The sequence below is a fragment of the Biomphalaria glabrata genome, chromosome 3 (assembly GCF_947242115.1).
Source record: "Biomphalaria glabrata chromosome 3, xgBioGlab47.1, whole genome shotgun sequence".
In the NCBI taxonomy this organism is placed as follows: Eukaryota; Metazoa; Mollusca; class Gastropoda; family Planorbidae; genus Biomphalaria; species Biomphalaria glabrata.
Genome location: NC_074713.1, coordinates 50,171,570 through 50,197,829, shown reverse-complemented (window position 1 = coordinate 50,197,829; position 26,260 = coordinate 50,171,570). Strand labels below are relative to the sequence as shown.

Genomic DNA, 26,260 nt, shown 5'->3' with positions numbered 1-26,260 from the left:
ATCATCTAATGATCCCCCCCTTGCCCATCATCTAATGATCCCCCCCTTGCCCATCATCTAATGATCCCCCCCTTGCCCATCATCTAATGCCTCCCCCCTTGCCCATCATCTAATGCCTCCCCCCCCCCTTGCCCATCATCTAATGCCTCCCCCCTTGCCCATCATCTAATGCCTCCCCCCCCTTGCCCATCATCTAATGCCTCCCCCCTTGCCCATCATCTAATGCCTCCCCCCCCCCTTGCCCATCATCTAATGCCTCCCCCCTTGCCCATCATCTAATGATCCCCCCCTTGCCCATCATCTAATGATCCCCCCCTTGCCCATCATCTAATGATCCCCCCCTTGCCCATCATCTAATGATCCCCCCCTTGCCCATCATCTAATGCCTCCCCCCCCCCTTGCCCATCATCTAATGCCTCCCCCCCCTTGCCCATCATCTAATGCCTCCCCCCCCCCTTGCCCATCATCTAATGCCTCCCCCCCCTTGCCCATCATCTAATGCCTCCCCCCCCCCTTGCCCATCATCGAATACCCTCCCACCCCCTCCCTCCCCACTACGACTCTCCTCGGCCAGACACCACATGGTCAATAGTCGGAGGTCGATTAAAACCAGGCGCCCACAGGTTGTAGTATCTGCTGATGAACTGACCGAGACCAGCCCGCAATACGGTCACAGACTTGACCGGAATCGTTGATCAGATGACAGTAGTCGATTTAGTGGAGGAAGCGAGAGGGGAGAAGAGTGAGGGAATCCATTGTGTGAGAGTATGTGTGTGTGTGTGTGTGAGAGAGAGAGAGAGAGAGAGAGAGAGAGAGAAAGAGAGCCCTATGGAGCAATGTCACTGTCAACCGAATTTTCAACAAAAAAAAAAAAATGAGATGTGTGGAGAAAAAAAAAAAGACCTGTAACACGGAGACTCCACGCACAGGCTCGGATCAATAGACGGATCAATCAATTTACTGATCAGATAGACAATACTGTTTTTATTATTTCAAAGCATTCGTATCTCTATCATTTAGTTTTGAGAAAACTGTCAGGAATGACAGACTCAGAAAAGCCTTAGATATATATATTTTTTCAGCTTACACATTTTTCTACAATAAAGGGTGTCGCCATTTTTTTTAAAATTGTTCACTATTTTCCACATTAACAGTAACCTATTGTGTTGTTAACTTTAATACTAAGCGAGTCCAGCTGAACCATAGAGTGTGAAATATGAATGTATATACTAAAAAAATGTAATGTATATACCGATACCCCTATGGTTGGCAGATAAATTGTTAAAATACTGTAGCGCCGTATATGCACTATTAATATTTATTTAGTGTTTGTATTTTTAGCACTGACCCCACCCCTTTTCCTGCCTGCTAAATAAATACTAAAAAGAGAAAAAAAAAATGCGAACTCATTAATTTGTTGTTTGTCCTAGCATTTCAACTGAAATAATAAATGGCCTTGTGTGTGTGCGTGTTCCCAGGAGCCCACTAGTTGACCAACACACTGATTCAATAGTTCGTTGTGCCCTAGATTACAGAACAAATATTTGAGCCCCAAATCCTCAGAAACTCTTAAACATCCTGGTGTTGACTTTTTCAATGTAACAAATGAAAAAAAAAGAGGGGGGGGGGTAGAAAGGCGGTAATCAACACCACCAAAAGCATGAAGAAAACGTTTTTTGCAGTCATAGTGTGTATGTGGAGTTTAATACTATTTTTTTAAAATGTTAATTCTAATATTAATACATGTAATGTGTCTATTGTTTGAAATACTTTTTAGACCTGATGAAATTCATTAAAACTAACCCAAAAAAATATGTAAATATCTAAACACTTGTATTTATTTAAATTAATAAAAATTATTTACCAAAAAAAATGTTTTAGCATTACAATGTTGTAACATATTTTGAATACAATAAAATCAGTATTAATAATTTATAACATTTAAATCTGATTAAGGAATTCATTTTATTCCAAAACCAACAACGAGCACTCCCTATGTTTACGCGCTAATTATGCAACACGCATGTCACAATGTGTCAGTAACAGGAGTATAATGTACGGTATACAATGTAAGGAGTGGCTAGCCCAATTTGTAGCGGAATAATGGCGACATGCCTTGTTTGAAGAAATATTGTGTGTTTCTGTGTCGCATGATTCAATGTTCATATCCTGATATTTAAAAACAAAAAATATGTGCCGTGAGATTCTGTCAAGTTTCGAAATCTCCACTAGCCCAAGACGTAATGACCAGAGTCGCCAGAGAAGTGGCGGATGTAATTTAATAGTGAGGAGACAGACATTCACACATAGCTGAACCATTTCCTTTGACGTCACTCAAGTTAGGCTTACTTCGGTGTTTACACTAACACTAAACAAAATACATTGAATAAGTAAACAAAACCACTAGTGGGACAATAGTTTTGTTTACAACTGCCTTGTTTTTTGAGAGTACACTAAGAATAACGATTAAGTTACTCGGATGGACCGAATGCGTAGAACAACAAAATGATGTCACGGCCCAAGTTGAAAGAGAAAGTATAATAAAATTTAAATCAGGATATGAACATTGAAACATGCACACATGTATAATAAACACAAACTGATTATCAATCGCAAACCAAATTGATTTGTTTTTGTTTTTTTTAAAGGTCGTAAAAACATGAATACCCCTTTCAGATATTGCGATATATGGGGCAGAGGATGTCAAGGTAATCTGTTTCTACTGTCAGCACAACGACCAACCGCCTTTACTTTCCCTAACTAATGTCAGGTACCCATTAGAGTTGGGTGGACTCAGGGAGCGTCCTAAAAATCCACAAAATTATAAACAAAAATAAAGGTTATGACAGTAACATAAAGGTTGTGTGTCTGTGTGAAAGTTTTATTATTTACGATAGTTAAACACTATTAATTAGTATTCTTATATTGATATATTCACATCTTTAACGTAGTTTTTGGTCTACTTGCGTATCTGTCTGTATATCAGTCTGTCCACGATTTTAGCACCGTCTCTCTCTATTGTGTGCTGCTGAAATACATTGACCTTCCATAAGTCAGTGTAACTATAACCAGAAGTACTATAATCAGTGGACAGTTAGGTCAATAGCTTAAGGGTCAAGCTTTGGTGCAAGGAACAACTTTTCACCCAAACGAACTCTCCCCCTCCTCTTAAACAAAAAAAAAGTTGGTGTACTTTCAAGACTTTGTGAGTTCCTGACTGTGAGTCAGCACGTCAGTCAGTACTAGCCAGACACACACACACACGCACCACTCCCTCACACACACTGGCAGATGGTGTGAGCAGAGAGAACACAGAGAAGCGCTCATTTGATGAATTTTTTTGGGGGGGTTTGTTACAGTTTTTGAAAGCCAGAAAAGAGTTGGTCCCACATCACAAGCACTTCAAGGCGCTGCCAGCCCTTCTTACTTGCCCTTTCATACTTCCTTATGGACAGCCTCAACAAACAACGCAAATACAATAGCTGCACATTTTCGTGCATAGCAGGCAGCATTAGATAAGGCGAGTATAGATATATGTGTGTTATGTAAGGGGGAAAAATTGAATGAAAATAAGTGGGTTTACCAGAAATTATGTTAACTGCAGATAGTGATATAATCATAACAGAATATAGTTTTGACTGTGGCGTTAACTATGGTGGGGGAAGGGGAGATTTGAAAATCCCCTCGGGCCCCCAATTCAGGGGGGGGGGCCTCAAATGAGTGTTCGAAATAGTTTTTTTTACATTAAATATTACGCAAAATGCAGGAGCCCCCCCCCCAAAAAAAAAAGGTCAAGCCCCCCCCCCCGATCCCCAAATGATGGCATATTCCTAGCTACGCCACTGAGTTATTAACTACTGAGTTTTTAACTAGGACAGTAACAGCTAATTTTTTATTTTATTTTGCCATGAAAAGAAAGAAAGAATTGAACATTTCATTTAAAATTTAAATTTAATTTCAAACTGAATGTAAACATTTGATGACGTAGCTTTAACAAGTTTTTCATCTTGAAAAATATATTTGGACGTGTATGAGATAAGCGTATAATTAGGCCTCTACCTAATAATGAGTTAAAGGAGAGCAATGCAAGAGCTTAGATCATTCTTAATCATTACTTATTGTACTGTGACTAATACAAATTTACTTCCATGATCAATACATATCATGATTCAATATTTATGTATATATATATATTCTAGGAATAACATGATAGCAATCGATATGACACACAAATAAATCATATCAGCTTGTAATGGCCACAAACACGTGACCAGTTGTGAGCAATGTCAATTGAAACAGGAAATGACTAGTCTGCTCTTACAGTCTCTGACTTACAACACACACATACACACACACAGAGAGAGAGAGAGAGAGAGAGAGAGAGAACTCGAACCTCACTTACGACCGAACCGAACTATACTCGTCGTCGAACCGAACCGAACCCGAACTTAAATCCGACCAAACCGAACAGAACCCGAACTTAAAAAGTTGGGTTCGATTCCCCTCTCAACTATGAATATAGCCACATGCAATCTTTCTTTTACATAGTATTTTGTTATCATGTTGAAATTACACTATTCATAGACAAAATATTGGTTTGAATAGGTCTCCTACATCTTGTAGTGACAAGAGTAAAGTCAGGGTTGGGGTGTTTCATGTAGTGTACAATTACGGTACACAATATTTATAATACATCCCAATCACATTATGCGAACGAAAGAAACATTACTGATACTAAGGGATGCATTGGTTCAGGAGAGTGGTAACACTGCGAATTATTCTTTACGGTCATAGCCCTAACACAATCATCACTGATTACTAATGTTTAGAGACCAACCCTTGAATCAGAAAAGAGGATTTTTATGGTCCATATTTGGAATGCTAAGTGCGGGTCATATTGCACATAACACTCACGCACACACAGACACATTCACACACATGTACAAATGTCTCTTGATGAAGCCCAATCGATATATCGATCTGGACAAATCAGCTTGTAGTCCACCTCCACACACAAACCAAGCCCTAGACGAATCATCGGCTGTCCCTTTTCTAAAACAAAAAAATACAAGTGTTTATTCATGTCCAACGTGACCTCAAAAAGGCACAAATTCGATTCATTCAAATGTTTCATATCAATGAAGTATGATCGGTTACTAAATCATACTAAAGCTCAAAAAGAACTGCAGGTTTATAAGAGAATGTCGACTGGAGAGAATGTAAAACAATGAGAAGAATCATACAATCTAAATGGGTAAACCAACATAGGAATGTTTGGGACTCCTAAAATGTGCTTGGAATGGGTTGCCTGAGTCAGCCAGGAAAGCCAGTGACTTGGCAGAATTTAAGCCATTGATTAACATGCAGGACTAGACCTAAGAACTCGCGTAGGACGTAATCATATTATTTTTTTCAAGTAACGTCGATATTTCATATGATAAGAAATAGAAAGAAACTAGAGCAGTCACAAAATAGAACTGTGAGATTTACAACAAACGAATATTCACATTTCACTAGACTGACTAAAGTAACGCCATTAGTAAAATCACTTAATTTAGAGACACTTCAGGACAGAAGATTACAAAGTAGCAATAAGACATAAAACACTGAACCATAACTTACAAATGCCAAAGACACAGCCTAATGAAATAGGCCTACACAAAAACTCACATAGATAAAGGAACATTTTTTATTCCATACGCTAGGGCAAATTCTTAAAAGAGCTCCTTTTTCCCTATTGCCATTAACCATAGAATGATTGCCAGGAAGACCAACGAGTTTTAGTTTCTAATTAACATGCACGACTAAATTGTGATACTATGATATATATGATATAGTTGTATTCTCCGTCGAAGTAACGTCTGTAATTTACAGAACAGGATAGGTCATGGACATATTGAAAAGTGTTCGCAAATAAATGTATTTTGTTTCACTTCCTGTACAAGGGTGGATGGGATTGAAATGTCGAATTCCTAGAATGTTCACACACCTAAGTGAACGTCGCGCCAACAATGTGGGCGCATTGTCTGTAATATATTAGCGCTAACATCCGTTACGCAATCTGATAGCGCCCTGCACAGGTAGATGCACTTTCAAACTCCCCCAATAGTCTAACGCCCAAACTTAAGACTAATCACCTGAGCTACTAATTTATTTCTTTTGGCAGCGGGAACTCGATCCCGTGTCGTATGCAAAGCAGGCATGATGGGAAAAACACTGGCATGCTGGGAAGAGCTTGCATTAAAAGCTAGAAGAAATGGAACAGCTTAGCAGCAGCGCCGGGCTCTGAGTGAGACCTCATTGTCGGATGCCATTAAATTTGTTTTTTCAATGGGTGAGACATACGTCATTTATTAAAATAAAGCCCAGGTCACGTGCTATGTGATATTTGAACGAATGCCTCTATAGGTTTAAGGTGGGCGAAACGTCACGGAGCTACATTAAGATGGATACCATTGAGGTGGCTTTAGTTTAGTAAAGTGTTGATGTATCAACTTGTTATATAATTGTGTATATTTAATATGGGTTATGTCCCTCGGTATTTGGGAGTCACATCCCTTGTAGACGTTACTTTTAACTAAGATGGCGTCGTATTCACTTAAAATTCAGCTGTTTTGTCTGTTATAACAAGCACCAGTGATTATTATAGTTCGTATTAAGTTGGCATACAAAATTGCTGAGGTTGTCATTTTTTTATCTTAAGTGTTTCAAAATTTTAAATCATTCATACGAAAATATTTTAGAAATACATTCATAAATGACATATGTCCACCCCCAGCAATAGAAAAAAAAAGAATAATTTTTAAAACCAAAGCTTATCTACCTAGAAATAACCGCTAATTTACTGTCATTTATCTGAAAATTACAGTGTTTAGCTCCTTCTCTATTATATAAAACAGAATTAATTAATTAGTACTAAATGATTAACTAACTGGTTAATTCTTGGATTGATTCGTGTAATGTTATCGACTAGGAATAATCTTGCTAAATTTCAACATGATACGAGAGTGGGGAATGACAAAAAAAAAAGGGTCAAAACGTAATAGGGAGACTAAATCCATATGTATATCTACATCTTTCATTAAGTAGCATTTATTCCCCTTATTTCGATATCAAACAAAATAATTCACAACAATTAATTAACTAATTGGTTGATTTTTTTTGAGTCATGTCTTGTCGGGTTCAATGATTGTGCAAAGTTTTAACTTGATTCGAGAATGGGAAATGGGAGAAAAACATGTTTAAACTTTACCATACTGAGTGAGTTGATATAAGCTTTGTAAAAAGAATCGTTTAACTTAGTCAAAGAAGTCTCAACGTGTCACAAAAAGAAGCCTGATAGCTCTTATTTTGATTTTATTTATAAAGGGGTTTACCTATTTTAATACGCAAAGGAATATTTCTCTGTTCATTTAAACCTAACGATAGTGCGGGCTATATAATGTATGGGAAACAAGAAATTATGCACACCATAAGCAGGATTGCTTTAATGTGCTATTATTGTAACGCAAGATCCATAACTCTGAAGTGCCTCTCCCTGTAACACCCGCAAGGCATAGATTTCATGATAAGCGCTCAAGAATAAACTATGAAGCAGAAATGGGCGCTGAACGCCCATTGGTCTGAATGTTACGCAAGCGCGATAAATCGTTGCAGAATCAAACTCCAAACCAAATCCAAGACATTTTGGTAAGCATTATGAGTACAATTATACATTTTACATTCGCGAATTAATGAAGTTAACTTTTAACACCAGTTATGTCATGTGACTTGCGGTAGAGCGAGTTGATGGTAAGTATCGAATTTCCTAATCTGGACCTTTCACTCATGATTGAAGACGTCACTTAGTGTAAAAATAAATGTCGTTAGCCATTGCCGGACATCACCTCGTAATCTAACCAATGAGCAGAGCACAGACGCTGGGTTTATATCCGTAATGATGTACTAGTTTATGAATGCCAGTTTTAGTGTCCGAGACTGGGGTGGCATCTGTGTCAGGAAGGGGATGAACAGGAGGCTTAACGATCGCTTCTAAAGTATGCTTACACCAAGGTTTTCAGAAAAGTAAATGATTGCTCACAGGATGGTAGTGGAGCCAGCACAACGACAAATATCCCCCCCCCCCTTTTCTTCCCAAGCAGCTGACATGTACGTGAAGTGAATGGCCTTTGGGTGGCCCAGAAATTCTATATAAAAAGTTAGGGTTAGGGTTAGCATAAAGGTTCAAACTTTCCCACCTGGCCTCCCGCATTTATAAAAGAAAAAAAAATATCCCTTACAAACCTTGCGATCTATATTTAGGGCAGAAGATCAGTTTCTATGGCCAGCGGTTGACGAAGGTGGCCAGCAAAACAACCAAACGTTTTTACTTTTATCAACTAATTATCAACTTATCTCACCCTTCATCTAGATTCAAACCCAAGACACTTCAGTTCGGAAGCCAAGTGATCTACCACTTAGTCTCATCAAAAAAAAAAAACTAAATAGAAAACACAATAAAAAAAAGTATCAAAGACTCACCAGCATAATTGTCAAATGTGGTCGGGTTATAGTCCTGGGCAAAACCGAGGCACGCCAGGCGCCTGGACAAACTGGTCTTGCCCACCATGGCGTCCCCTACCACCACGCACTTGATATTACTCTTTTTCTCGTTGATAAACTTATAATCCATGGCCTGGTCCTGCTTGTTGAACACGGTCATTCCCAGCACACACACACACAACAGTAGCTAGGCAAGAGTTGCTTTGAAATGAGGTCTTGATCTCAAGGTTCCGTCGTTTAACAGACAGACGGCTGTTTTATTGTAATAGAAGTTAAAATATAATATTACATTTAGTCATCCAATGACTTAAATTAAAACAATGTAATAATAATAATAATCTTTATTATCTGTGAGGAAATTCGTTTTACAATTGTGCATTACAAAAAAACATTACATGATTAGAGCAAACAATGTGTACTATAGCACACAAAATATACGTTCATACTACAGTTTTTATTTAACGATTTAATTACCAAAAAAACAAACAAAAAAACAACAACATATTTCAATCTAAATGACAGTAACGAAGGCTTTATATGAACAGTACAAAAACCAATTTCCTTGACTTTCACCTGGTAACTACTGGAGCTGTGTGATGTTATAAAAAGGAAATATCAAGATTCGAACAAAGATACCTTGCGGAAGCCAAGCTCTTTAACACTCAACCATTTAAGCGCCAGAAAACAAATTAGGCCCTGTGCTTTAAATAAATGTGCGCTAATAATTCCTTAGGATATGCATTTAAGTTTTTTGACAAAATTATAGTAGGCCTAGAATCTAGATCAATGATATGCCTTAACTATTTTAAGGATATCACCAAAGAAAAAAAAAAAGAATTATTTTTAAACGAATGATTAATGAAATAAATCCGCAAATCACGTCATTGACTCATTAATCTCTAACCCGAACTGACTTACACAGTTTAATCTTGAGTCATAACACTGTTAACATGTGTAGGTCACACGAACGATCCACGCGTAGGCTTGATTTGTGTGTTTCTTTTCGAGGGGAAAAAAAAAAAGAAGAAAATAAACAAAAAATCAGCACATCTCAGACTGCAGTGCAGGGTGGGTGGAAAATAGGCTAGTCTATTCTAGTAGCTCTTTCACCGTGGTTGTGAGGTCACGTGCTCAGACCCAGACATCGTTTGAAAGTAGCAGATAAGAAACAACCTGGAAACTCCCGTCTGCTAATTTGCAAGCCTTTGACCTTTACCGCGCGCTCAGCTTATGGTGACTTCTTTGAAAGATAAAGGTCCAAATAATTAAATCATAGTTTTTCTGTTAACTGGATCGAGCTATTGAAGTTGAGCGAAAACTAGACATTTTAAATTATAGACCTGTTTAGTTAACATTATAAAAGGTAGACTTTTTTTTTTTTTTAATTGCAGATCTAATAAGTTTACAATCCTTCAAAATCCTTGAATTATTAAAGAAAAAAAAAAAAGATCTAGACATTTAATATAGGCCTATTCAACTGCCTGGTGAGATAAGCAATTAAAATATCCTCGAACCGAGTAGGATTTATGTTTAGGTTACACAAGCGATACTATGGGGCACATAGTGCATAGTCACATAGGAGGGACGGTGGCTGAGTGTTAGAGCGCTTATGGCTTCCCAAGTTCGAATCCTGGGATTTTCTATTTCAGGATCTTTAGGGCGCCTTTAAGTCCATCCAGCTCTAATGTGTACCTGCCATTACTTGGGTAAAAGTAAAGGCGGGTGGTCGTTATGCTGGCCACATAACACCCTCGTTAACCGTGGACCTTTACATCATCTGCCCTATAGACCACATGGCATGAAAGGGGAACTTTACTTTTTTTTTTAACAAGTCACAAACGAATAATAATGATTTTACGTAAAAAGTGTCAATCATATAGATACTTCTTGCTCACTGTATACCAGTTTAACCAACTAGGTATCCGAGAATCCTTTTGGCAGTAATGGACACTGAAATGTGATATGTGGACTTATTAAAGGGACTAATATTCTAAAATAGACAAGGCTTATATCTAGTTTAAATCCGGTCCTGTCTGTGAATGACTTAGTAACAAAAAATTTAGTAACCAATACTGACGTTTTTTTAACAACTTGATAAGCTTTAGTGCTTATCTATACATATATTTTGTTTGTAAACACAGTCACAGATCTACTAACTAGAGTGTATACAGAATCAGAGCTAAAGATCTATAAACACAATCACATGTGATAAAGTAAGCCCTGTGACATGCCACCCTAAAATATATATATATATATATGACTAAATATCAACCTACGTGTTTTCGCCTGTTCCGACGTATATTTTAAATCCGCTGATATTTTTTCTCTTCTTTTAAGAAAAAAAAAAGTCACACACTGAGAAACTAACAACAAAGGCTCTGAGAATGCACACCCAGAATTCGCCCTGAAATGAGAAATCCGTCCTTACTCAATGAAAGATCCCGTCGACTGAATGAAACGGACACACAGCTTCGCAGACTATCAACAAACACCCCCCTCTCTCTTTCTCGCGCTCCACCATGTGACCCGGATTATATTTAGCTCGTCTGACCGCGAAGTTCGTCTGACGTAAGTCGCGTGTCCCCCAGTCAGCCAATCAAAAAAAAGTATCAAGTAGTGTTATTCTTAGAGGGAGACAAAAAAAAATTCCCGAAAGAGGCTTAAATTGGATCTAAATCTGATATTCTTTATAGCAACGTATGTAAGCCTATGGTTAATGTCTGACTCAATTTCACACTAGCTACGCTGTAGGCCTATAATAGGGCCATCTTAGGTGGAGGCGGTTCGGAATACATAAATAGCAAGATTACGTAAAAGTGGATTTGGTCAGACTGAGACTGATTGATGACATCAGCACAAACAACAGTGACCTCACAGTTGACCTTTGAAAATTTCAGCCACTTAGTTTCTCTCTTGCATTTCTTTGTCGTTCCAGTTATAAAATAGTAATTTAAAAAAAAAAAGTAAAAGGGGGAAATTCGTTGACAGAAGAAAAAAAAAACTTCTACACACTTATCGAGAAACTAGGTTTACAATTTTCGAGTTACCACGTAGGGCAGTATTAATTACATTTGATTGGAGTATCTTAGCACCTTTAGAAAATCACTAAATTTAGAGACACTTCAGAACAGAAGACTAAAAAAGTAATGTAACAATTAAAATATGACATTGAAGCATAATTTACAAATACAAAGATATAACCTAATAAAATACTCAGAAAGACACATGGATATAAAGGCTTTATTCTTATACCATATGCTAGGACAAATTCTTATATATTCGTTCTTCCCTAATACCATTACAGAACAAAACAAGGTTACAAAGACAGTTTGTGTGGAAACACAAACTTAAAATCGGCCCCCGAAGTGGTCCACCCAGGCAGGCTTCAATATTTTCAGAAAGAACATCCAAATGAAATTATATCAAAGACAAATGAGAGATAAGAATGGATAAACAAGATTGACAGATCTTGTGTAGTGCCCCAATGGTGCTGCAGATCAAGGGATAGGTGCAAGTGAATGCAAAGTTAGATGTGAACCTGGCCTAATTAGTTCCCCTTGCAGACCTTGTGGTCTATAGGGCAGATGATGTAAAGTTCATCTGTTTTTGTGGCCTACGGTTAACGAGGGTGTCATGTAGCCAGCACAACGACCAACCGCCTTTACTTTTCCCCAACTAATGTCAGGTACCCATTAGAGCTGGGTAGACTCAGAGGCGCCCAAGGATTCCGAAGTTAAAAATCCCAGTCTTCACCAGGATTCGAACCCGGGACCCTCAGTTCGGAAGCTAAGCGCTTTATCGAGCCTCTCCTGGACTTTACATAATGTAATTGTTAAGAAAAAGCTTCATCTGTTATAAAATCCTGGGAGTAGCCATTGCATCAGAACTTTGAATGGTCTAAAATATTGTGATGTCGGATTTTCAATATCTTTTCTAGTTTACGAGATCTAAAACGGACGGACGGACAGACGGACAGACGGACAGACATTTCGCACAAAACTAAAAGCGTCTTTTCCCCTTTCGGGGGCCGCTAAAAAGGGTTGCCTGGATCAGTCTTGCAAACCAATGACTTAGCAAGTTTAAGAAACTAATTAAAACGGAGGTTAAGCGCATAGATTGTCAAAGTCGTAGCATCTTTTTTTTTTTTTTTTTTTTTTTTTAAGGAAACTGTAACTTAAAAGTAAAATTATATTTATTATTCTTATTTATTACTAAATATGAAGTTTCACCCCAGCAAGATAAAAAGATAACATCTTTGTACAGGTCCCTTTTTAACAAAGCTAATATCAGCCTTACTCTGTTCGATACACATTTCTAACACATTATTTCAATTACTTCCCTTTCTCGGATGAAGTGAAACTTTGCACCATTATTATTTATTGTTTTTTTATAAACAAAACATGAATTAATCAGTAAATTAACCAATTAGGTTATTAAATACTGGTTTAAAAAAAAAAAAAAAAAAAAAAAAAAAAAAGTAAATAAAACTTACAGTATTGAGATATGTGTCTATACATGTGGAGCTGTTCCGCTCAGAACTTGTTTAAAGTATTTTTTTGTTATTTAGCTTGTTATTGTTCTGTTTCAATAGTGTGCCTATACTTGATGGGACACTTTTGTTCTTTTTTACAAAGCTTATATCAGCTCACTCTGTCTGTCTACCTGTCTGTCTGTTTGCCTGCCTGTCGGTCTGGTAAAAAAAAATAAACATGTTTTTTTCTCCCATTTCCCATTCTCTGATCAAGTTAAAACTTTGCTCAAATTTTAAAAAATCAATTAAAAAAAAACAATTAGTTAATTAATTGTTAGTGATTAATTATTTTGTTTGATATCAAAATAATGGGAATAAATGCTACCGAATGAAAGATGAGAATATATATATATACATATGGATTTAGTCCCCTTAGTAGGCGTACACCACAACATCCTATGCACACTTCCCTTTCTCAGATCAAGTTGAAATTTTGCTTCATTAATCACAGTCGATGACAATACCCGATTCAATCCAAAAATGTACCAATTAGCTAATCATTTAGTAGTAAGTAATTTATTTTATTTTATATAGCAGAATGGAAGCTAAACCCTGTAATTATCAGATTAATGTCAGTAATCGGCGGTTCTTTCCCTTAAATGAGCTTTGTTAAAAGTATTCTTTTTTTTTTTTTCTATTGCTTGTTAAAGACAGAAATTACTAAAATCACAGAGGGAGAGATGTAGGTTATGTACGAAAAGGGAAAAGGTGAAATACAGACCAAATTTAATTAGATTTAGATGAATAGTTGAAGTGGGGCAGACATAGAACAGCTTGGAGTCCCGACTGGGAAGAAAGAAAAACAATATTCTGATCTGAATGGAAGACTGGTGAATCAGATACGAGACTTCGAGTTGGCGTAGAGCTTCCAGGATGGTTACTAATTGCTATCTTTAAACCAGTCCAGTGTCAAATTACAATCTATTTACATTTTTTTTAAAGATAAAGATAAAGAGTAAATGGTGGGCGGGTCAGTTGTACTCACGCACTACATTATACTGTATTCCGTTTCGCCTGTTGCTTACAAATTGAGAATCACCTATTAAATTTTGTTTTTTAAATAAGGTTTACGTGTGTGTGAATACAAAATTCATAATAGATTGTTTATGTTAACCTATGGTTATTTACTAGGCCTACTATCAGTAGCCTACTGTGAATAAACGTTATATTATCTTCATCATCAAAACCCATACATTTTGTCTACAGTAGGCCTAAGTGGCGTTGAGAAAGACCTAAATTTGGTTTGGGCGAGTTGTTCTTGGCGAGGCCCTCTTATGAAACAAATAAACACTTGCAACTATCATAATTTATTTATGTAATTGTCATTGACTAAATTAACTAAATTAAATTAATTTAAAAAAGTAATAAAGTAAGTAAAGTTCCCTTTTCAGACCTTGTGGTCCATAGGGCAGATGATGTAAAGGTCATCTATTTCTGAGGCCTACGGTTAACGAGGGTGTCATGTGGCCAGCACAACGACCAACCGCCTTTACTTTTCCCCAACTAATGTCAGGTACCCATTAGAGATGGGTAGACTCAGAGACGCCAGAAAAGCCCGAAATTAAAAATCCCAGTCTTTCTAGGATTCAATTCAAACTTGGGAACTCGGAAGTCAAGCCTTTTACCGCTCAGCCACCGCGCTTCCTAAATAAAAAAAGAAACAAACATAGCTTCTCTGCTTACTGGCCAGAATTACACAGTCCGCAGCAGCACTTGCAAAACTCAAAACAATCTTTAAAGACAAAAGTATAGCCCTCGCCACTAAAATCAGACTGATAAGCTCCCTAGTCATGGCCACAGTTTTATATGCCTGTGAATCTTGGACGCTGACTGCAGAACTAGAGAGAAGGATCCCAGCCATGGAACGGAGATGTACAAATGTTCATTTAATGTCGCAAAATAAAAAATAACATGATAGTTCATTATAATTCATTATTAAAGAAACAAATTCATCTTAGGCCCTATGTCAGAAAATATTTCAATGTTCTCTGGTTCAACGACGACCTACTAACCACTGTCGAAAAACGGAAGCTTTTACTCATGCATAGCAACATCACAAGTACCAACAGTCAACAGAGCAGAATGTTAGGCGCTTCCGCGCCGTGTCTTAACTTATGCAGCTAAGTCAAACGGAGGCAGCGCTCAAATAATTCGTCAAGTCATATGCCTCTGAGTCAAAAGTGTCCCTTTTTATAAAACAAATAATTTTCCCCCGCCTAATTCCCAATTGTTCCATAACATGAAACACAAAGGAATAAAAAAAAAAATGAGTAGTCCAGACATGGGCGTAGCCAGGATTTTTTTTCGGGTGGGGTTTTGGGGGGGGGGGGATTCCCCCCCCCCCTCCCGCGGAAAAAAATTATATATATGTATGTGTGTACATAATTAATCTTTATTACATTCTGACCCTTTTGGAAGACGTTTATTGTTTATTGTAGACTCCCCGCCCTTGCCAGCAAGGGGGTCTGGGGGAGCTCGTAGCGCTCCCCCAGTGCGGGGCGAAGCCCCGCCGCCGAGCACTATTTCTGGTATTGAAAGCCAACAAAATGCATATTCTGAGGTATCTACAGTGCATTATCTTGCTATTAAAAAGTTTTATTTCAAAAACCTAATAAACTATTCTTACTGACTTATACCCTCTCGCGCCGTTCGGCGCATTTTCCGGCAAGCTGTTTCCGCAACTCTTATTTTGCGTAATTCATTTTGTCGGAGAACATGTCCCGCAAAACCTCATGCGACGCTCTGTCACAACCTTACTAAGGATTCGACTCACAGTTCGGCATATGATTTTTTTTTATTTAGACCCGATCTCTATAACTGACTCCTAAAATCTGTCTTTGTTGAGCCACATTTAATGTTTTTCAATTTCGGCAGAAGACTATTCACACTTTAGGCCTATTAATGGAGCCCAAGCCACTGGTAGAAATTTGTAACCTTTCTTGACTACGCTCTTGGAATTACATGCCTGTATTTCGCTTTAGATTTTATATCGAAAAGGAAAGTTTTTTCGTCAAATCATCTGTTGAGGGGTTTTAAACTAAAAAATCTCTGGATTTTTTTGTTGTTTTTTTAATTTAAAACCCCATTTAGCTACAATCATAGAATTTGGTGACTGTAGTTTGCATTAAAATAATATTGAAGAGAGAGGTTTTCAACTCTAAACGCTCTGTAGGGGAATTTTAAACTCAAAACCATCTGGAGGGGTTTTAAACTTTAAAGAAAAAGCCATCAACTCAAAACCCCTTTGGCTACGCTCATAGATTTTATAGTGTGTAATTTGCCTTTTTTTATATTGAAGAGGTACTTTTTAGCTTCAAATCTCAACTGGAGGGGGGGGGGGGGTAAACTCAAAACCCCTTTGGCTACGCTCATAGAATTTTGAATGTGTAATTTGCTTTTTTTATATTGAAGAGGGGGTTTATCGTAAATTTTGGAGGGGGTTTTAAAATCAAAATCTTCCTTAACTGTGCTGTTGGAATTTGGGGATTGTTGTTTGCATTTTTTTTTTGTTTTGTTTTATAGAAGAGGGGATTTAACTGCAAAAACCTCTGGTAGGGGGTTTAAAACTCAAAACCCCCTGTAGGGGGTTTTAAACTCAAAGCCCCTGGTAGGGGTTTTTAAACTCAAAACCCCCTGGTAGAGGGATTTGTATCTCAAAGCCCCCTGATAGGTTGTTTTTTTTTTAATTTCAAAACCCCCTGGTAGGGGGTTTTAAACTCAGAACCCCCTGGTAGAGGGTTTTTAACTCAAAACCCCCTCGGCTGTGCTGTGGTAAGTGATGATTTAGTATTACAATCTCACCTAAAATAAACAAAATGAAAGCAAAAATCAGTCACTTAATTCCGTCCCCCCCCCTGCGGGAGGGGGGGATTTCATTTCGGGGGGGGGGGGGGTTTGAACCCCAAGAACACCCCCCCCCTGGCTACGCCCATGAGTCCAGTCACTCCAGTGGCTTGGAAGTCGTTGCAGGGAGTGAAGAATTTTCTTTAATGGACACCAAACGTTAGCTTTAGATTCGAGTGAGTATGGACTAAGAATCGTGTTATAGAGGCAGGTAATTTCATATTTTAAAGACAATAAAATAATTGTTTTTAAAAAGGATATCGATTTCGTTTTAATAATTACCGTCAACGGCAGCGGTTCTCAACCTTTTCAATCCCGCGACCCCTTTTGTAATTGCCCAGTATGCGGCACCATAAAATCTGCTAATGTTAAAAACCGTAATCATAATTTACATTTCTTGTATGAATTGCCAAAGCTTATATTTAATCATAAAACACTACATGTTTCTACTTATATGTAAATGACAAATACATTGTTTTTATCTTTATGACTTGCATTTATTTAATTTTCAATTGCGTCTTCACCATATTGATGTTTTATACTATAAAATCCTTATGTGGCAACTTGAAAAGCATGACAGAGAATGGGAAACGGTAACTGTATAATACATTGCTACAATTTGTCTATAAAACCAACTTCACTGTGAAGGTTGAGCTTGTTTCTTTTTCACCAGTTCTAAAATTCTAGGGCAGTTGGAAAATCCTTTTTCGCAAACATATGTTGTTGGAAATTTAACTCATTCAAGATGACAGATGACAAAGATGTCAACCAGGATTTTTTTCTGTATTTCACTTTCATTGCTAAAGAGCGCTTACAACTGTCGTAGTTTTTTAATTTAAAAAAAAAATTGCTTAGTGACAACCATTTCCCTTCAGTGTGAGATAGCAGAACATTTTGGGGCGCATCAAATTCATTACAACGCGTTGAAAACAGTTTACTGTTTTGAAACAGTCGATTTCCCAAAATTGAAAATAGTCTCATCTCTGTTTTTTTTTTTTAAATAACTTCTTGTAATTCTAGTGCAAATTACCAATATTCGTCGATGAATTATAGAGTGAGCTCCAATGACTTACCACATTTGGCTATGTCTGCATTAGAGAGAAGCCACTTTATACATATTGAAGCAAAGAACATTATCCAAGCATACTTGGAGCAGAATCATTAGAAACACTACAAATTTTATTCCAAGAGATTTTTTAAAAAATATCTTATCTTATCTTATATAATACAGACGTTACTTCAAAAAAGTCGTGTCAAGAGATTGCAGAAAAGAAACTCGACTTTAAAATCGACATTATTTGGCTCGTATATATTGACTTTCTAGACTCAGCTTTATATAATTAATGTATATCAATGTTGGCAAAGCTCGGGGAATCTTGATATCAAAATGATGTTTCACTTCATATGGCTTTATAGATTCTGATAAAAAAAATTAATAGAATTTCGTTTTAAATTGTGGTTTTTCTATTCATGCTTTAAATATAAAAATAAATCAAATCGTCAAAAATCCACATTTTATTCTATTTTTCAGAGATTAATTTTCACGATTTCTTAAATAATTAAAATATTTCTTCAATAAAAAGATGGCTCATTACTACTTCTCTATTTATGCAAAGATTCTGATTCAGTTGTTTGTAACATCTATCTTCGAATGACAAATCTATATATATAATTCTCTTCATGGCTCAAGAGTTTGGACACGCTAGAAGAAGTAAAGGAAAGATCACTCTTTTATTTCTGCAAGTCGGACGAACTAGAGTTACCCAAAAAAGAGGGGAGGGGAGAACAATTAAGTAATATACTCTGTATTCACCCGTCACTAAATAGCAGGGACGGATTCAACCATTTTGTGGCTCTATGCGAAACGGATTTGACTGGGCCAAGTTTGGGTAGGGATACGGATAATAAGTGAAAATTAAGAATTTGTATTAAAAAATAAATTCGTCTTTGCATTTTATTCATTATTTACTACCTATAGAATTAGTTTACGAGCCTTGCGTGTAGCGAAGCCATACAGTATATCATAACAATTCAGTCTTCTACATAGATCACGCTCATTAGCAAGAATTACCAAATGTTTCAATCTATCTTCGAGAATTATTGACCTCAAGTAATTCTTCATTAGTTTGAGGCGCGAAAAGCTTCTTTCACCATGGCAGATTCCACAATTACGGGTATTGCATAATACAGTTTTTTTTTTCATCGCGCGTAGGATTGGCGTTTTCCATTTTGAATAACACCCCAAAATGACAATTTTTTGTCTATATATTTCAGGAATTTTTTTTTGATTTTTTTTAAATAGTTTTTTTTGAGATTTCAAAAGATTTTAATAATTTCCGGAGATTTCCATGACCTTTTCGTATATTTTGCAATTTCAGGAGATTTCAAAGAGCTCCTGGTAAATCAGGAGGCTGCGGAAATTCTGTTATAAGTTATAAAATGGTTTAATTTAATAATTTACACCTAGAATTAGTGCGAGGCCCACAGCGGTCGCATAGGCCCCTATGTTGCATTGGCCTAAGGCCGGCCCTGCAAAATAACGGCGTATGCTACGCCGTGGGTCGACTAGTAGAAAAAATAGTAACTACCCATGAAAAGTTTTGAACAATGACAAGTTTCCGATGGTCTGTTAATTCGATCCCTAAGGGGGTTGCGATCCACAGGCTGAGAACCCCTGGTCAGTGGGCTATTTTAATAATAATAATAATAATAATAATAATTTGCTGAACGTAAAAATTATTTAATGTGTCAGACGCGAATAGCCCAAAAATTGTAAGAATATTCGTTTGTTCTATGTTGTATTTGATCAAAGGGAGGTTACTAACAAAAAAAAGAATGGCAAAAAAAAAAATGAGCTCATTCGTGAAAGCCCGGATGATCTGCTCAGTTCTACCTTTTCCGGCCTCCACCTTAATTTATTGATTTCGATTTAGGTCGGTCTCTTATTTAAGTGGTGAACTGAAATACTTTTAGCTGCAGCTGGATTTCTGAAAACCAAATTCAAAGCCGTGACGAGTAGCCGAAATGGCTGACTCGACTGAGGGAGAGGTACCGAGTACCACTCAGGCACCTCCTGTTGCTGTGCAAGCACTGGAAGTACCTGTCTTTCTCAATTACTTAAGAAGAGTTATTCCTGTACTTCTTGATGATGATGATCCAGATCTGAAAGCTTTACAGATAGCTGTCTCGGACAAACAAAATTTAGAGGCCATTCAAAAATTCGTGAGCGATCCACAAACACCATCATTAATTGTCCAGAGACCATCAGTCAAAGGTGAAATTTAGGTTTAGATTATTCTAGATCTTCTATGACTATTATGGTGTATGAGTACGACTTAGCTATGTGACCATGTCATGTCTATATTATTGTTATAGATCTAAATAATATAGGTGATTAGGTCTATATATAAAATATAATTATAATAATTATATATAATGTAGGTTATAATTATAATATATAGATCTATATATATCTTATTATTATATTTTATTCTAAATTAATTCTTTTTTTTTTTTCTAGATATTTAAAATTTTAAAAAGTAGATCTACATTTATGTTAAAAACATTAAATCTCTAGAAATATTACAACCAATATATTAGCTTATAAATCTAGATCTATATAAAATACAACTTTGCAAGATTAATTAATATCATCTTTGACCGAGCATTAAATAATTTTCACATATATAAAGATTACAATTTATTTCTTATTGAATTTTCATTTTGTAGTATTATTAAATACTATATTAAATGCTATATTTCTAGATGAATCAGAGGAATCAGGTGATGGAGAAGGAGATACTCCATATAGCATTTCAAATGATGTTCATTTTGGAAGTTCAAAGATGGCTAGGTAAATTAACTCTAATATGACAGCTTGGGATGTGCAATATTTATTGATTTCAGTAATTTTATTCGTCTAAATTACCATCATAATTGCAAACTGATAATATACAAATGTGTAACTTTTGTTTTTTAGTGTTGTCTTCATCAAAAGAGGACCCCAATTAGACGGAGACAAAGGCATTGCATCCCAATTGCGTGTTATGAACTACAGTGAAGGATCCCCATATGAGACACTTCATGCTTATATCAGCAATTCTGTTGGTCCATATTTCAAATCTTACATCAAAGAAACTGGCAAAGCAGAAAGGTTTGTTTGATATATATCTAGTATGGACACTGAATTCAACATTTAAAATGTCTTTATTTCACAAAAAAAATGCTCAACATCTATACCCCTACTCCAGAGATGGTGACAAAATGGCTCCTACAGTGGAAAAGAAAATTGCAGAACTAGAAATGGGTCTTCTTCATCTACAGCAGAACATAGATATTCCAGAAATTACCCTGCCAGTCAATCCCTTGGTGCTCAGTGTCATTAAAAAATGTGCTGAAGAAAATAGGAAGCCTAAAGTGAGTAGAACTATCTGACACTGATGAAAACATCACCACTTGGCAAAAATAGTTTCTAATTTTGTTTTTGACGCAGACAAAAACACTATCAAGTGGTGAAAATAATTGGCTTAGATATTTAGAGGAAAAAAAACAACAACTTATAATGGTGTTTAATTTGAGTTCTATAAAAATAAGTTATAGATCAGCTAGGAATCGTCTACTTGCAAGGAAAGCCAAAATTACTTCTTCTTCTAGCCATCTTTTTGCTGCTGTGCTATAAGTTCTTTGCAGTGTTTGCAAGGAAAAATAGCATGCTCTTTTTTTCATCTGTTCTACTCTGCCATAAAGAGTGTTGGTTATGCTGGGTTGTTTTGGTAATAGGGCTTAAGGTAAATTGGGTCATTAAAATTGGTATGAGTGACATTTTTGTAAGGCTGGGTATGCAGTGGCCACAGAGGGGGAGGTGTGTTGGGTTTATATTGTACAGGTGAAAGATGTGTGTTTTGTTCTTAGTTGAAAGATTTTCTATAGCTTTCCCTTTACTACACTTCAATGCCAAGAGCAAACCAAAAATGACTACGAGTAATAGTAGATACTATTAAGTAATAGAAATAATACATTTCAGCTAAGTTTTTTGTGTGTGTATGCCATTGTTAAGTATATTACTGTTTGCTTATAATTATTTCATTGTCTTTTTTCTATTTCAATAATAAGAACAACTGAAACAATGCCAATGTTGGTACATACTAAACATCTGATTATTTGAATGTTAGGTTGAAGAGTTTGGAGATAAAGTAGACGATGCCCAGTTCCTGAATGTTTTGCAAAGTGGTGTTAACAGGTGGATTAGGGAGATTCAAAAAGTAAGTCTTTGTCATGTTTTATTTGCTCTATAAGTCGAAAAACTGGTGAATTTGATTTGTTTACTTATTAAATTCAAGATATTTATTATTACAAAACAAAAAATGATCATGGATGAAATGTTTACTTCTACAAAGATAGTGGTCTATGTATTTTGAAAGTGAAAACTTTCTACATTCAATATTATCTGTCACTATTGATTCTGAATGAGTCATTGCTTTCTGCTTGCTAAGAATGTAACAGCTGCTACAGAGCTTTATTTATTTATTTTTTATTGCACAATGCAAATCATAATTATCAGAAAATGAATTCAGACATTTGGTCAAAATAAAAATAAAATAATTTAAGATTAAGTTAAACTACACTAGTAAAGACATAAATTAAAAGACTCTACAAATAAATATTATTTATGTCCAAATTATTGTCCATATTGTGTATGTTTTGGGATCTAAGAATTGGCTTGAAAACTGTTTGTATGAATGTATATATACCAGAATAAAAGTTCCTTCTCTGTTGTGGCCCATAACTGGTTAAAAACTCCAATGGTCTTAGCAATGTATTTATATCATAGGTGTGGGTCAACATGATCTTGTTTTTTAATTGTGTTGAAAACTGCAATAATCTTATGAATGTGTAGATACTAATATAAAGTCCTATAGCTGTTGGTGCACATTATCTTGTTTTTTTTATTGTGTTTAAAACTCCAATCTATTATGTACAATTATAAATCAAGAACTTCAGCTTAATTGTCCAGAAGATAATTTAAAGTCAACTTTTTTTGCTGTGTAGGTGACAAAGCTAGACAGAGACCCATCTTCTGGTACAGCCCTTCAAGAGATTAGCTTCTGGTTAAACCTTGAACGGGCTCTGCTACGCATTCAAGAAAAAAGAGAAAGCATTGAAATTGTCCTTACCCTGGATATATTGAAACATGGCAAACGTTTTCACGCCACAGTTAGTTTTGACTCTGATACAGGTAACTTCATTGTCTTTAAATACATCAAAGAGATTGTTGTACATAGTCAAGTTAAAAAGATAACCTGGGCTGTTTTTTTTAAATGATGTTTGGGAAAATGTGTGTATCATTTGGTAACATTTTTAGATTTTCTTTTAACAATTGTAATTAAAGAAATGTTCAAATTCTACTGTTAATTATTCAAATACATAGAACTTTTCAAAGAGGATTCATGGGGTTTACTAGAATTTTTAGTGTGGAATGTGTCCCCGAGAGACCAAAGCCACCCTGACCACCTAAGAAGGGGGCTCAAGTTTGAATCTTGACTTCAACAGAGTTATATTTGCTGAGCATCTTTAGGCAGCAACCTCTCTAAGATACCCCCTCCCCCCACTGGTCCATAGAAAAAAATTGGACCAAGCACACTAAGCGTGCTACAAGCATGAAGGATGTGCAGTATGAATCATCTATTTTTGTGAATGTATTTGTTGTTGTTGCTTTTATTTTGAGAAAAGAGATTTTGTAATCACAACATATTTCCATACGGACCAATTAAGCAGTCTTAGTCTTAATAAAATAATGCTTTAATTTCTAAAGAAACAAAAAAGTTAAAAAAAAACAATTAATTGTTATTAAAAAGAGTACATGATATTGTAATATTCAATGTTTTAATGTTTAAAAAAAAAATCTAAATTCAGGGCTGAAGCAAGCAATGGCTACAGTCAATGACTACAACCAGCTTATGAAGGACTTTCCTATCAATGACCTTCTCTCTGCTACTGAACTAGACAGGATCAAAGTAGCAGTTCAAGGCATTTTCCTTCACCTGCGCAAGATACGCTCCACCAAATATCCCATCCAGCGAGGCTTGAGACTAGTGGAGGCCATATCCAGAGATCTTAGCACACAGATGTTGAAAGTAGGATTCTCTTAGTTTAAACTCATGTTCAAAAAAAAGATACTTTAAATGTGGCTAAAGGCTCAAATATTATTATTTTCAATTGACACAAATTTATTTCACACAATTTTTTGTTTGTTTAGATCCTAAAATTAATAAAAAAAATGTTCTGTTTTTCAGATACTAGGGACTCGTCGCCTGATGCACATCCCATTTGATGATTTTGAGAAAGTGAGTTTCATACCTGTAATAGTTTTAAATTAATTTAAACGAAATTGTTTAGCTGTATGAAGTCTTGTCATAATTGCCATGCAATTGAAAATTTTAGGTGATGTCTGCTTGTTTTGATGTCTTTTCAACCTGGGATGATGAGTTTGACAAACTGCAAGGAATGTTGAGAGACCTTCTGAAGAAAAAAAGAGAAGAGCACTTGCGTATGGCTTGGAGAGTTAATCCAGCCCACAAGAGACTTCAAGCTAGAATTGACCACATGAGAAAGTACGGTTTAGCAAACATTAAAAAAAAATTTTTTTTATTTTATATTAGTAAATTTAAATTACAAGTTTATGGTTGCTTGCTTTGGTGCCATGTTTTAGAATGTTACCTGTCAATTGAAGGCTTCTGTTAGAAGTGGTTTTTAAATGACTGTTAATGGCTGATAATGACTGATGATAATCACACAGAGGCTGACTAATTCAGGACCGTCTAGGCGGTACAAATATACAGGCTGTGACACTGATAATGACTGATAATTCGGATAATAACTGATAATGGTTGATAGCGACTGATATCTATTAAGAAGACATAAGTTCTTCATTTTGCCGTCCTTTTATATAGCAATAAGTGAACTCACTTCACCTGGCTCATGCACCTTTTTATTACAGATTCCGCAGACAGCATGAACAGTTGCGCCAGGTCATTATTCGTGTTCTGCGCCCAGTGACTGTCAAGAGAGGCTCTTCTCCAGGTAATGAAGAGAATGAATCCAAAGACAAGCCTGTTACAGATGAAGCTGCTGATGCTAATGCCATTGAGGTGATTCAACTAATGGGAAATAAATTACATTCAGTTTTGTGTTCTCCTCATTAGAATACATTAAACAAAATATTTTTAGAGCATTTTTAATTATACTGTGTTTTTTTTTATTGTTTTTTTATGCCCTGTAGGAAGTTAACTTGGCATATGAAAATGTGAAAGAAATAGATGTTCTAGATGTTTCCAAAGAAGGAGCTGACTCCTGGGAAGCTGCAGTTAAAAGGTAAGAGGAATTGAAAGTGTATTTTGTCAAACAATTTAACTAATATTAGGCATCTTAGCCAGGAAGATTTGTGAAAATCTATGTCTTGACCTGCTTACTAGGTATGAAGAGAGAATAGACCGAGTTGAAACAAGGATCACAGCTAGGCTCAGGGACCAGTTGGGAACAGCCAGAAATGCCAATGAGATGTTTCGCATCTTCTCACGCTTCAATGCACTTTTTGTCCGACCACACATTCGTGGTGCCATCAGAGAGTACCAGACGCAGCTCATACAGAGGGTGAAGGATGACATTGAATCACTTCATGAGAAATTCAAGGTACTTAACTGCTTTTTAACTTGAATCAAATATTCACTTACTTCAAAATGGTTTCCACTGAATGTCATATTTGTATTTCTTTAGGTCCAGTACGCACACAATCAAGCCTGCCATATGAGTAGGGTCAGAGATTTCCCTCCAGTTTCAGGCTCCATTATTTGGGCTAGGCAGGTAATATGATGTACTTTTTACCAACCTCTTATAAACTCACTGTCTGTCTGGTAAAAGTTTGTACACATTATTTCTCCCACACCCAATCTCATATCAATCTGAAATTATCCACAATTATTTATTTTACCTCACAAAACAAGAATCAATATAAAAAAAACAACTATGTTATTGTTTGATACTAAGCTCATTCTGTTTGAAATATTGTTCAAATATACAACTTAACTTTAAAAAAAACTTGCATGTTTCACATTCTTAATGGTAACCAATGCTTTTATTATTGTATTATTTAAAGCAACATGATATGCTAAAGTGTTATTGTTTGGTAGATTGAACGTCAACTCAATGCCTACATGCGTCGTGTGGAGGATGTCTTGGGAAAAGGCTGGGAGAACCATGTGGATGGCCAGAAGCTGAAGGCAGATGGAGACAGTTTCAAATTGAAGCTTAACACACAAGAACTCTTTGATGACTGGACACGCAAGGTCA

The 26,260-nt window shown here is 36.2% G+C and overlaps 2 protein-coding genes across 6 annotated transcripts in view; one reads left to right on the top strand and one right to left on the bottom strand.

Annotated features, from left to right (window-relative positions):
• The window catches only part of LOC106066573 (cdc42 homolog), a 41,331-nt gene extending 30,274 nt beyond the window's left edge, over positions 1-11,057 (bottom strand). The window contains exons 1-2 of one of the 2 annotated variants that reach the window (XM_056022489.1): positions 10,818-11,057; positions 8,521-8,793 (exon numbers count right to left, since the gene is read on the bottom strand). In XM_056022489.1, the coding sequence (XP_055878464.1) occupies positions 8,521-8,701 (181 nt within the window). In that variant the 5' untranslated portion in view covers positions 8,702-8,793; positions 10,818-11,057. Of the gene's footprint in view, positions 1-8,520; positions 8,794-9,459; positions 9,562-10,817 lie in introns of those variants that run through there. The other variant, XM_056022490.1, reaches the window with a different exon arrangement.
• Positions 11,058-19,791: 8,734 nt separating this feature from the next.
• LOC106055422 (cytoplasmic dynein 1 heavy chain 1-like) overlaps positions 19,792-26,260 on the top strand; it is a 57,938-nt gene continuing 51,469 nt past the window's right edge. For 2 of the 4 annotated variants that reach the window (XM_056022483.1, XM_056022482.1), the window contains exons 1-14: positions 19,792-20,189; positions 20,681-20,768; positions 20,895-21,068; positions 21,166-21,331; positions 22,087-22,176; positions 22,964-23,150; positions 23,828-24,048; positions 24,208-24,258; positions 24,356-24,525; positions 24,912-25,062; positions 25,194-25,285; positions 25,387-25,603; positions 25,688-25,774; positions 26,101-26,256. In XM_056022483.1, coding sequence (XP_055878458.1) covers positions 19,940-20,189; positions 20,681-20,768; positions 20,895-21,068; positions 21,166-21,331; positions 22,087-22,176; positions 22,964-23,150; positions 23,828-24,048; positions 24,208-24,258; positions 24,356-24,525; positions 24,912-25,062; positions 25,194-25,285; positions 25,387-25,603; positions 25,688-25,774; positions 26,101-26,256 — 2,100 coding nt within the window. In that variant the 5' untranslated portion in view covers positions 19,792-19,939. The remainder of the gene's footprint in view (positions 20,190-20,680; positions 20,769-20,894; positions 21,069-21,165; positions 21,332-22,086; positions 22,177-22,963; positions 23,151-23,827; positions 24,049-24,207; positions 24,259-24,355; positions 24,526-24,911; positions 25,063-25,193; positions 25,286-25,386; positions 25,604-25,687; positions 25,775-26,100; positions 26,257-26,260) is intronic. The other 2 variants (XM_056022485.1, XM_056022484.1) reach the window with 1 other exon arrangement.